General features: G+C 49.4%; 1 protein-coding gene across 1 annotated transcript; it reads left to right on the forward strand.

Moving 5' to 3' along the window:
• Positions 1-5,928: 5,928 nt before the first annotated feature.
• On the forward strand, positions 5,929-10,991 carry STBD1 (starch binding domain 1). Its single transcript, XM_075066376.1, has 2 exons — positions 5,929-5,935; positions 9,628-10,991. The coding sequence occupies exons 1-2, from the start codon at positions 5,929-5,931 to the stop codon at positions 10,488-10,490; spliced, it is 870 nt and encodes a 289-aa protein (XP_074922477.1). The 3' UTR covers positions 10,491-10,991.
• Positions 10,992-11,241: the final 250 nt, after the last annotated feature.

An 11,241-nucleotide genomic window follows, 5' to 3' on the forward strand; every position in this document is an offset into this window, starting at 1 on the left:
GCCATGCTAAGAGTTGGCTTGGAGGCACCGTTACAGTCTAACGATTTCAGCTCATCTCTACTGCGCTGTGATGACTGGGCGTTTTACCCAGCATGCCTCAGTTATTTATGATGTGTATGAAAGTAGTACCACAAGGCTCCAGTCAAGCCTGAGGGGCTCTATTGTGCTAGGGTAGGTGCTGTACAAATGTGGGATAAGAGACATTCTCTGCCCCAAGGAGCTCACATTCTCCTAGATGAGGGAAGTATTATTGCCCCTCTCTTACAGATGGGGGAATCTGACTTTGTATATGGGCTGCTGACTTCATTGTCCATCTGCGGTAGGTTGCTCTGACCTAGCCCCACTCAATACCCCAGGAGGGACACAAAGGCACCTTGGCTGAGACTCTGTGCTATGTTTTCCAGGAGGTGCAGCACAGAAGCTGCAGCCAAGGGGACGAGGGGGCAAAGGTGTCTCTAAGCTGGATTTTCTGGGGGCTACTGTGGCCCCCAGTGTAAATTAGATCAACCAGGAGCTGCTCTAAGCTTCCACCCCATAGGTGCCTACAGGCAGCTCCACAGCAACTTAGGATCCCTATAGCACGTAGACTATGGGGACTCCCTGCTCACCCTGGGGCCAGGTTTTCAAGGAAGCCTGCGTAGGCGACTGCCTATGGGAGCGCTATGCAGTGCCTGCACTGTGAGAACTCTTTGCTGGTCAGCTGCAGGGCTTTTACAGAGCAGCGTATGGAGGCTGTAGCAGGAGTCAGATTCCCACCAGTGAAATCAGTGGAGTTACACTGGCTTAAAATGTAATGCAGGGATGAACCAGTCCCTTGGCTTCAGGCCCAGCACTAACACGGGTCAGAGGTTGCAGGAATAAAGATGTTGAAGAATGCTTCCCAGACCACAGAGACCTAATCCTGGAGCAGTTCTTGAAGTCATCCCCAGCTGCGAAGGAGACTTTATCTGTAGAATCTCACTCAGGGGCAGGCTGCGACCTCAGGAGGTAGCAGGAGACTCATCCTGACAGTAACAAACAGGTGGTTATGTCATTTAAACTCTTGTTTAAAAGAAAAATGAATGGCGACGGAGTACATTCTAGCGCAGACACTTACGAATCTGAAGAACTTATCTTTAACAGTACATGCAAGCTAAACAGCTGCTTTAAACCAAAGGTTTTTGTTATAGTATCAACAAAACACTGATACATATTCTCCCTCAATAACACCAGTGTTGCTACCACCATTTCAGCTGCACTGATGTTAGCAAGGGGGAGAAGTTATTGAGAACTGTCCCTAGTGTAGACCAAGCCTACAAGACAACCCTGAAAGAATTAGCTTTCCCACTGGCGTCAGGGAGTTTGAAGGATGTTATACGATAAGCTTGATTATTTAAACACAAATAAACAAACCAAAACAACAAGCGGTAGAGTGTAGTTTAACAACTGCTTTAACAAACGATATATATATTTATGTGAGCATTTACCTTATAACAACGTGGACGCGTGATTTTTAATGTTTTATTGGGAAAGACTATTTTTTCCAGTCTTTCTTTTCACCAGCAAAACGTCCAGATGGCTGCTTTCTGTGCAGAGCGGTTCAGAAAAGTGACTCTGTAAACACAGCATTGTGGGTTTCCATGTTTATTGCTTCTCAGTGACACCAGAGCAGAACTGCTCAATTTACAAAGAAAACATATTTTTTCTTCCAATTGCTCATCCACCAAACTGAGCCTGAAAGTCAGCCCAGTTCTTTTCAACTTATCCTCAATTGTAGCTGTGGTAAACGTCTGTCCCAAATCTGGACTTAAGCATACAAAATCTGGGTGCTTACTGTGAACCTTCCCAAGCTTATACCCAGCTTGGACCTTATTTCGCTGCCACCAGCCGAAGTTTTCCAGGGTTTTGGCCCCCTCGGGTTCCCCAAACTTTTCCTTGGGGGACCCCTCCAAGACCCAGAGCCCCTGGTCTCCTCTATCTCATCCCCCAGCTTCCCCCTTTCCTGGGTTAGCCGGTGCGATGTGTCTATTCCCTTGAATTACACCAGAGATGGCAATCTAGCTTCCCGAGGCATTGCATCAAACCTAGTCAGCTCACACAAGAGATTCACCCCTCCCTTTTGTCCGCAGCCTTTTCCCGCCCTGGGACAATAGCGGAAAGTAAGACACAGAGCTTGGGCTTTTCTCCTCCGCTCTAGCCTGTCACCAATATAACGAGCTCTGGGCACAGAAATTCTCTCCCTCATTCTGCCTCACTAGGAAAGAAACTCCCACAAGTTTTAAAAAGAAAACTTTATATAAAAAAGAAAGAAAATACAAAACAATAATATGCACTAAGAGATCAATACAGGCTCTTGCTTATAACAAAATAATGAATAACAAGTCTGATTTAAAAGATAGCCCAATTAAACCAGTCCAGCAAATCAACACCCATGAAAATACAATCAAAGCACATCACAGCCGATTTACTTTGTTCCTTTGTACTCACACTTTATAGTAGAATATTTTGAAGAAGATGGAGTTTAGAGAAAAGCTGTTTAACTCACAGCCGAGGAAAACAAAAAGACCCCGAGTTTTCAGTTCCCTCCCAGACTTTAAAAAAAATCCAGGTCTCTGATTGGTCCTCTGGTCAGGTGTTTGGTTCCCCCTTTGTTCACCCTTTACAGGTAAAAGAAAATCAACCCCTACCTATCTACTTATGACAGTAGCCCTGCCACTTTGACAATTGCACAGGAAGTACAGCAGTAATACAGCTCCACTACTGGGAATGTGACTCGTCAGTTTTTCCTTTCTCCTTCATATTCTTTTTTCCCCAGCAAGAAATGCGGCAAGCCTGGGAGGCGGGAGAAGTGAAGCAGCCACGGCGTGCTCGGGGAGGAGGCGGGACAGGGGTGAGCTGGGGCGGGGAGTTCCTCTGTGTGCCGTCCCCCGTCCCCCTTACTTGCTGCAGGCAGCCCTCCCCACGCTTCCCTGCCCAGCTCCCTCCACCTAAATGCCAGGGGCGGCCGAAGATCCGGCTGCTGAAGATCCGGTCGCCGTGTTCGCTGCCGAAGAAAATGGCGCCACCCAAATCCCAGCACCCTAGGTGACCGCCTAGGTCGCCTAAATGATTGCACTGGCCCTGCCCCTTTAATTCACTTACTTTATTTTAACAAAAGTATTTGAAGCCTCCAGATTCAATTACAGGAAAACTAAAAGGATAATAGAAATATTAAAAGAAGTCTAAAAGGGAAGTGGCAACCAACTACAGGAAGGGATTAATTGCATGTACTTTATATATGGGGCCATGGCAAGTTAACAGAGCTTTTCATATTGCACTTTGGAGGAACAGGTTTTAAAGAGCAAGGCAAAGCTGCATATACACATCTCTCCTCTGAGCACATACAGTGATAACAAAGACAATGTACAAAAAGAAAATCTTGGAGAGGATGTCCAGTTGGCCCCAGGCTCCGCTGCTCTCATCCAGGGCCTAATTCAGCATGTGTTTAACTTTAAGCATGTGCTTAAGTTCACCCCCATTCAGCAAAGCACTTGAGTACATGCTTAAAGTTAAGCATGTGTGTACATGCTTAGCTGGACTTCTCAGTGAAGTTTGTCCAAGTTAGTAAGCACAGATCATATGTATAGAAGGGAAAACCTGTTTCAGAGTATGAACTCACTGTATATATGCAGCCATCCAGGGAACTTCAACCATTTCGAAGACTGTACACTTGTGTGTCTATAAATTTAAATGACATTTTATGTCCTCTTAAGCTGACACAGTCTTGCTCTCAATGACACTAAAAGATTAAGAACACCGCACACTGGAAATAGATTCTCTCCAACATCCAATTAGCCACTCTCTTTTCTAATGAGATAGTTGATAATAAGATCCTATTAATGGGTTTTAGAATTCAAATCACAACAATTAGGTAAGGATAAAAAGAATGGATTTTAAAATTTAGTTTGCAAGACTAAATGGAGATAGCTTTCCAAATTATTTGTCTGGTGCTAATTCAGGGGTGGGCAAACTTTTTGGCCCGAGGGCCACATCTGGGTATAGAAATTGTATGGCGGGGCATGAATGCTCATAAAATTGGGGTTGGGGTGCAGGAGGGAGTGAGGCCTCTGGCTGGGGGTGCGAGCTCCGGAGTGGGGCCAGAAATTAGAAGTTCAGGGTGCGGGAGTGGGCTCTGGGCTGGGGCAGGAGGGAAGGTCTGCGGGGGGAGGGCTCCGGCTGGGGATGTAGGATCTGAGGTGGGGCTGAGGATGAGGGGTTTGGAGGGATGGGACAAAGGGATTTGGATGGTGGGAGGGGGATCTGGGCCGGGGCAGGGGATAGAGGCGTGGGGGGTGGGTGGCTCAGGGGTGCAGGCTCTGGGTGGCGCTTAAATCAAGCGGTGTCTGGAAGCAGCAGTATGGCTGTGGTTCCTGGCCAATGGGAGCTGTGGAGCAGTGCTTGGGGTGGGGGCAGCATGTGGAGCAGAGTTCCCTGGCTGCCCCTACACGTAGGAGTTGGAGGCGGGACATGTTATTGCTTCCGGGAGCCGCACCGAGCAGTTCCCGACCCTGCTCCCTGGCTGGCAAGCTCCAGACCCTGCTCCCTAGCAGGAGCTCAGGGGTCAAATTAAAATGGCTGGTGGGCCGGATGCAGCCCGTGGGCCATAGTTTGCTCACCCTGTGCTAATAAATAGGCTAAGCCATACAGTGTTATTACCAGTTTTTTTATGACTGCCAAACTAGGATCAAGGATCTAAAGTGGGGTTCTCAAACTGGGGGTTGGGTTGCGAGGTTATTACATGGGGGATCATGAGCTGTCAGCCTCCACCCCAAACCCAGCACTGCCTCCAGCATTTATAATGGCGTTAAATATATTAAAAAGTATTTTTAATTTATTAGGGGGGTCACACTTAGAGGCTTGCTGTGTGAAAGGGGTCACCAGGACAAAACTTTGAGAACCACTGATCTAAAGGATAAAGCCACAACTCTTAGACTGAGTTACCTGGGTTGCTAGTTTAATCTTTATCAGTATAATCTCTTAATCCTGCATTAAAATCTATCCTCACCACTTCAAGAGGCCCAAAACTGGGTAATAAAATTAAATTAAATCAAAATAATTGTCAAATCTAATCTGTGCTAATGGATTCTGAATCCCTACCAAGCCAAAAAAAGCCTCCAAAGCAGAACACAAAAGAAGGAAGGGCAGTACATTGTTAAGAAATCCAATTGTAAGCATTAGCATACAATGCGGAAGTTACAAAAGGAGTAATAAATTTATCTGACTTCTAAAAGAAGAAACAAGAAAACAAAACTAAGCAGTATTCAACAGTACTAGCAAAAACTCATCTGCCTTACTCTCACTTGCTAAGAAGTATCTATATAAATCATACTGCTCCAGGAGTTATTGCAAAGAACCTTCATGAAATATGGTGCTGATCACTTCATCAATCATAGGAGTGTATGATTCTTCACTGCAGAAATTCAAATCCTCAGCATATAGTTCTGACATGGCATAGCTCTCCATGCTGGCTGGTGAGTCTTGCCCACATGCTCAGGGTTTAGCTGATCGCCATATTTGGTGTCCAGAAGGAATTTTCCTCCAGGGCAGATTGGCAGAGGCCCTGGAAGTTTTTCGCCTTCCTCTGCAGCGTGGGGCACAGGTCACTCGCTGGAGGATTCTCTGCACCTTGAGGTCTTCAAACCATGATTTGAGGACTTCAGTAACTCAGACATAGGTTAGAGGTTTGATACAGGGGTGGGTGGGTGAGATTCTGTGGCCTGCGTTTTGCAGGAGGTCAGACTAGATGATCATAATGGTCCCTTCTGACTTTAAAGTTTATGAATCTATGTTAGAATTATCCCCTGAATTAAAAACTACCTTGTAACCTGCTGCTGGTGATGCCTCTAGCTACTACCTTATTGCGCATAACGGAACATTTGGTACCAGCCTTTACCCGACTGTGACAAGAAAATGAACGGTGAGAAGAAAAAATAGGAAAGGAAAAAATGAAAGGAAGAGAAGCGAGAAAGTCTTAAATTGAGCTGGACTTTCACATTTCTGTTTTCAACCTTCTCTGTTTACATTCCAAGTAGGTGTGGAAGTCAATGGAACTGCACTTACTGACACCAGGGCTGAAGACACAAATCCTATCGCACTATTCATATCATTGAAGTGTGGGGGACTTAGAGACGCAAGGCAGCAGTACTGTATTTGGGAAATTCCTAGAGACAAATCTGAGTGCCACACAAAGATCTTGAAGCTGCAGACGTAAGGCTGACAGCACCACAACATATATTCAGGCACAAGAACGCAATATTCAGAACTAAGTACAGAGGAGCTGATGTAAAATGCATTCCAAAGCAGGACAGTTACTGTCTGTTTAGACCCAGGGAAAAGGTACCAGAACGTGGTAGGGCTGAAAATAGAGGGGGGTCCATTCCCTGGCAGAGGGGGCAGGAGAAAGCAACACTAATGGACACAGTAGAGATGGGTACATGTTGCAAAGGTTGGATCTACATCTGGATCCAAATTTCCTCCGAGTCTGAGGAGAGTATGAACTGGTGCTGCAGTTCAAATTCCTCTTGCAGAGGAATGCCCAAACAGGGAAATGCTAAACCGGATTTGAACTTCCCAAAGATTTGAGGGCTTCGGATTCAGGTGCAACCTGGGCTCACTTGTAGTTTAACGATATACAGTACTTTCGCCATTTCTCTTTGTTCCGCATCCCTGCTCTAACACTTCTGGATGATGAAACAATCTCCGACACTAGAATTAGAATTGGGGCCCAAGCTGCAAAATCCTGGATCCAAATCCGGCTTTCAACTTTCCCAAGTTCAAGAGGGGAGGTGATTTGTGATGCTGGGGTTCTGGGTCACTCAATGCAGAGGCAGTAGCTAGTTATCCAATACAGATCCGGAGACAGTGGACTCCGGCAGTGCTGCCAGACCAGCAGCCAGAAGGAGACAATGGCCTTGGGAGCTTCACCAGTGCTACCCGGATGTTAACTGGTCATGCCTGAGGGTTGTGTAGCCTGCAATATAAGCTGCTTTGTGCTGTGACTGAGAGCTACCTGGTGAAAATCAAGATGTCTCCATTTCACCACACAGACCCGGCTGGGGAATATCAAGATTCCCCCCACCCCACCCCCTCTGTTTTAACAGAAAAGCTCCATCATTATTCCCCCAAGTCCTTCCCCCCTCTAGTTCTAGACACTTTAGCCCTGACTGTACAGCTCTTAGGCTCCTGGAGTCACATTTGGGCATCTAATCGAGCAGTCTGATTTTCAAACTGCTGATATCTGAAGAGCTTGGCCATCACCTATTTCCCCCAGGGCCTGTCCCCCTCCAGCCGGCCTGGCCTGGGAGCGGGGTCAGACTCTGAGCCGCTTTCACAGGCCCCCCCCCCGGCTCTGCTGGAACCAGCCCTGCGATCCGAACTCCCCTGCAGCTCCCCGGGGGGGTTCAGGGGCAGCCTTTTGGCGGGGAGCCCGCTGCAAAGGGAATCATCTGCTTGGCCCAGACTTGGATTAAGAAGAAGTCAAAACAAAAAGCAACGATCGGGGCCCGATCCCGCCCAAGGGGCTTTCCTGGGACCCGCTGAACGTTTTTGCAACACACCCAGGCGGTGGCTCAGGGAGGGCAGGATCCGGCCGGCCGGGGGTGCTGGCGAGCGGCTAAGAGCGATCGGGGAGGGGCGGCTCCGCCCCGCGGCCCGGGCGGAGCAGGCGAGCCCCAGGCGGGGCCCGAGCGAGCCCCGGGAGCAGATATAAGGCGGCTCGAGGGGCGAAGGGGCTTCCGCATCCCAGCCATGGCGCACGGCGACTCCCCGCGGCCGGACGCGGCCTCCCCGGCGCAGCCCGCGGGCGAGCCCCTGGTGGGGCCTGTGGCCGGCGCTGCTGCGTGGGGTGGTGGCCGCGCTCCTGGCCTGGCTCTGGTACGGCGGGGCGGGGAGAGACCTCCCGCGGGCGGCCGGGACGCGCGAAGCAGCAGCAGCAGCGGGCCGCCTGCCAGTTGAGCGCCCGCCGGGCGCCGGGACGCGGGACGCAGCAGCAGCGGGGCCGCCTGCGGAGCACGCCCGCGCGGGCGCCGGGGACGCGGGGAAGCAGCAGCAGCAGCAGCGGGCCGCCTGCAGGAGCCGCCGCGGGCGCCGCGGCGCGGGGAAGCAGCACAGCCGCGGGGACCGCCTGCACAAGAGCGCCCGCGGGCGCCGACGCACTGCGAGCTGCGCCCCAAGCAACAGGTACCGGCCCGGGGCCGCCGGGGGGGCAGGCAAAGGGGCGGCGAGGCGGGGGTGCCTGCCCGCCCCGGGCTCTGTTCCCGCTCCGGGCCGGCCGAGCGCTCGGCTCCCCCGGTCCCGGAGCTGCGGGCCCCTTCGCCGGGCTGCTGCAGTGCGGCGCTGGCAGCAGTGGTGCAGAGCGCGGCCCCGCCCGCCGGCAGCTGCGGGGAGTGACACTGCTCCCCCCTGCCCGTCCCCGCCTGGCCAGACCGCTCGGAGACCGGGGCTGAGTCATGGCTCCCTGGACTGACTCCTCTGGGCCGCCCCTGCCAGGCGGACAGCGCCGAGGGGATGCGGACGTGCGGGAGCTCAGCTGCTGCTCTGGGCTGGCAGTGTTGGGCCTGGCATAGAAACACGCTGCAAACTTGTAACTCTTTTGGCGAGGTGGTGCAGGAGGCAGGCACGTGGCCTGGGGATTGGGTTCTCCTCCTGGTTACAAACGCCCCTCCCCAAAGCAGCAGCAGCAGAGCTGCCGAAACAGAGGGTCACTGGCCTCCCCAGTGTTTGGGTGGATCAAACAGGAGCTTGCCTCAGCCAAGTAGAGCAAGTCACTTGGAGGTAGGGTGACCAGATGTCCCAATTTTGTAGGGACAGTTCCGATATTTGGGGCTTTTTCTTATATAGGTTCCTATTTGCGCCCCCCCCTCCGATTTTTCACACTTGCTATCTGGTCACCCTACTTGAAGGTGGGAAGCACAGCTAAACCTGTCGGCCTAAAAATCCTCTAGAAGGCTTGTAGCTTGCGCTTCAGAGGGGCCAAGCAGCCAAAAAACACATCTGAAGCTACTGGAAGTGGGGTGCTTGACATTAATCACTAGAGACTATTTCAGGGACAATATATATGGCTAGAAAACTAAAAGCATAGGGGTGGGGGAGATGACAGATTGTAGTAGGAGAATGTTCTAGGGTTTTGTATCCTGAATATAAATATCCAGCACTCCTGGAGCTGCATGTCAAACAAAAGTTGACTTGTCTAACTGGTTGTGAATAGATGATCTTTGAAAGTCAAAAAAGGAGGGGGACATCCACAAGAATAGTGGATGTGTTGAATGTTCTGAAGTTAGACTATCTGGTAAATATACTGATTTGTAGAGATAGAGTTTGAGGTCTTGGCAGGGAGTACTGATCATAATCAAGCCTTAAAGAGCTTGACAAACTTCAAACATGTCTTGTAAGAATGTTTGCCTAATGTAACTGTAGTACAAGGGTATATAATTTGCTTCCATTAATTAAAAAAAAAAAAACAAGAAACTTGCCTAGTAAATGGGAACAGCAGTGTCTGGAAAGTAACTTTTTAGTCTTGTGAGTTGTAACACTTTAAGTGCTCTAATGCTGAAACCAAGAGGCTGTGCTGTTTCTGGATAACTAAGTATTTTAATATTTGTATTTAATTAGAGCCTCTCCTGGAAAACAGTGAGCATACCTTGTTAGAAACCACTACCAGTGTCCTGTCCAGCCCTCCAGAGCCTGAGAACTACCTGGCAACAGAGACTGTAGCAACTACCCCAAGAGAAGATGTCCCATCTCTAAGTGGTGGTGGTGTTCCTGGAGAATCTCATGAAATGGAGTCACCGGTCAAAGAATCTGCCACCCCACTAATGAATTACTGTGAATACTTAAGCAATGAAACCCTTGGTTCCTCTACAGCAGAATCAGAACTATTAAAGGGACAGGAGAGTGAGGCACCATGTGGGAACACTTTGGCAGAAACATCACCATCTAGTGACCTGCATGAGGATGAAAGTGAAGAACAGTCTGGTCAGACACTTGAGTATCAGGACGTGGTTGATCATGAGGACTGGGGAGTTGTTCCTGAAGACTCAGCCTGGGGAGATGCTAGTAAAAACAGTAGTGCAGATGACTTTGACACCAGTGTGGGCCAAGGCAACAAGGAGTTGGAACAAGTAGACTTCCTTGAGGCTGATTCAAAAGCAAAGCGGGTTGCCGCTGTGCCCCCAATGCCTCAGAATATCCACGTGAACTTCCGTGTGCACTACATCACTCACATTGATGCTCAGCTGATTGCTGTCACAGGTGACCATGAGTGTCTTGGTCAGTGGCACAAGTACGTACCACTCAAGTGTGACAAGGATGGGTTCTGGTCTGACACTGTTATCTTACCAGCAGATTCCAAAATAGAGTGGAAGTTCATTTTGGTGGAGAATGGGAAGGTCACACGTTGGGAAGAATGTAACAACAGAACCTTAATGACTGAACATGAAGATAGAGCGGCCCATCAGTGGTGGGGATATCATTGAACAGGATCTCAGTGGAAGCTACTGACCCAGCAAAGAAAATGCTTAGACGAAGCATGGGGGCCTCTAATTTTATTCCAATTTCCAACAGAACCTTCTTGGATAGTAGACCTTAATGTACATCATATACCAATCCCTGCTAGAACTGTCTGATCCACCAATCTCTCCTCTGCTAGGGTTAGCTATGGCTCTAGGAAGGGATCCTCCATGTGAGGAGACTCCTCAGTTGAAGTCAAACCAAAATCGGCCTAATGATATCCAGGCAATAGGAAAGCAAGAGCAGCACTTCAGACAGCTCCTTGTGTGACATTAAACCTTGACGCTAAATTTGACTCTGTATGAGTGGGGCAGTGGGATGAATTTTTGTACGACTGGCGTAAGGTTTAAGAGCAGACTGAATGCAAGAAGAGGTGTAGCTAACCACACTGCACTTGTGGCTTGCGATAAGTTTTTAATTTATTGTACTGTACAATTAAGCAATAAACAAATATATTTTCAGATTGACCGTCCTTCATGTTTGACCCTTAGACATAACCTAAATTGTCTTTAAAAGGTTAATTCAGAGTAACTGGACCTGCTTCCTTTGAGGTCCTAGGTGTACCCTGACAGGTGCTCTGCACCTTTGGGGATCAGGCCCTCTTTTCTCAAAGTCTCCCCTTCTTTCTCAGACTCACTCTCCTATCTGAAAAGGGAATAGTTGGCCAGCCTGAAGGCTCAGATTAGCAGGGTGGCCTTCAGAAGGCCAAAGTTCAGG

The sequence above is a fragment of the Chelonoidis abingdonii genome, chromosome 5, assembly GCF_003597395.2.
Source record: "Chelonoidis abingdonii isolate Lonesome George chromosome 5, CheloAbing_2.0, whole genome shotgun sequence".
In the NCBI taxonomy this organism is placed as follows: Eukaryota; Metazoa; Chordata; order Testudines; family Testudinidae; genus Chelonoidis; species Chelonoidis abingdonii.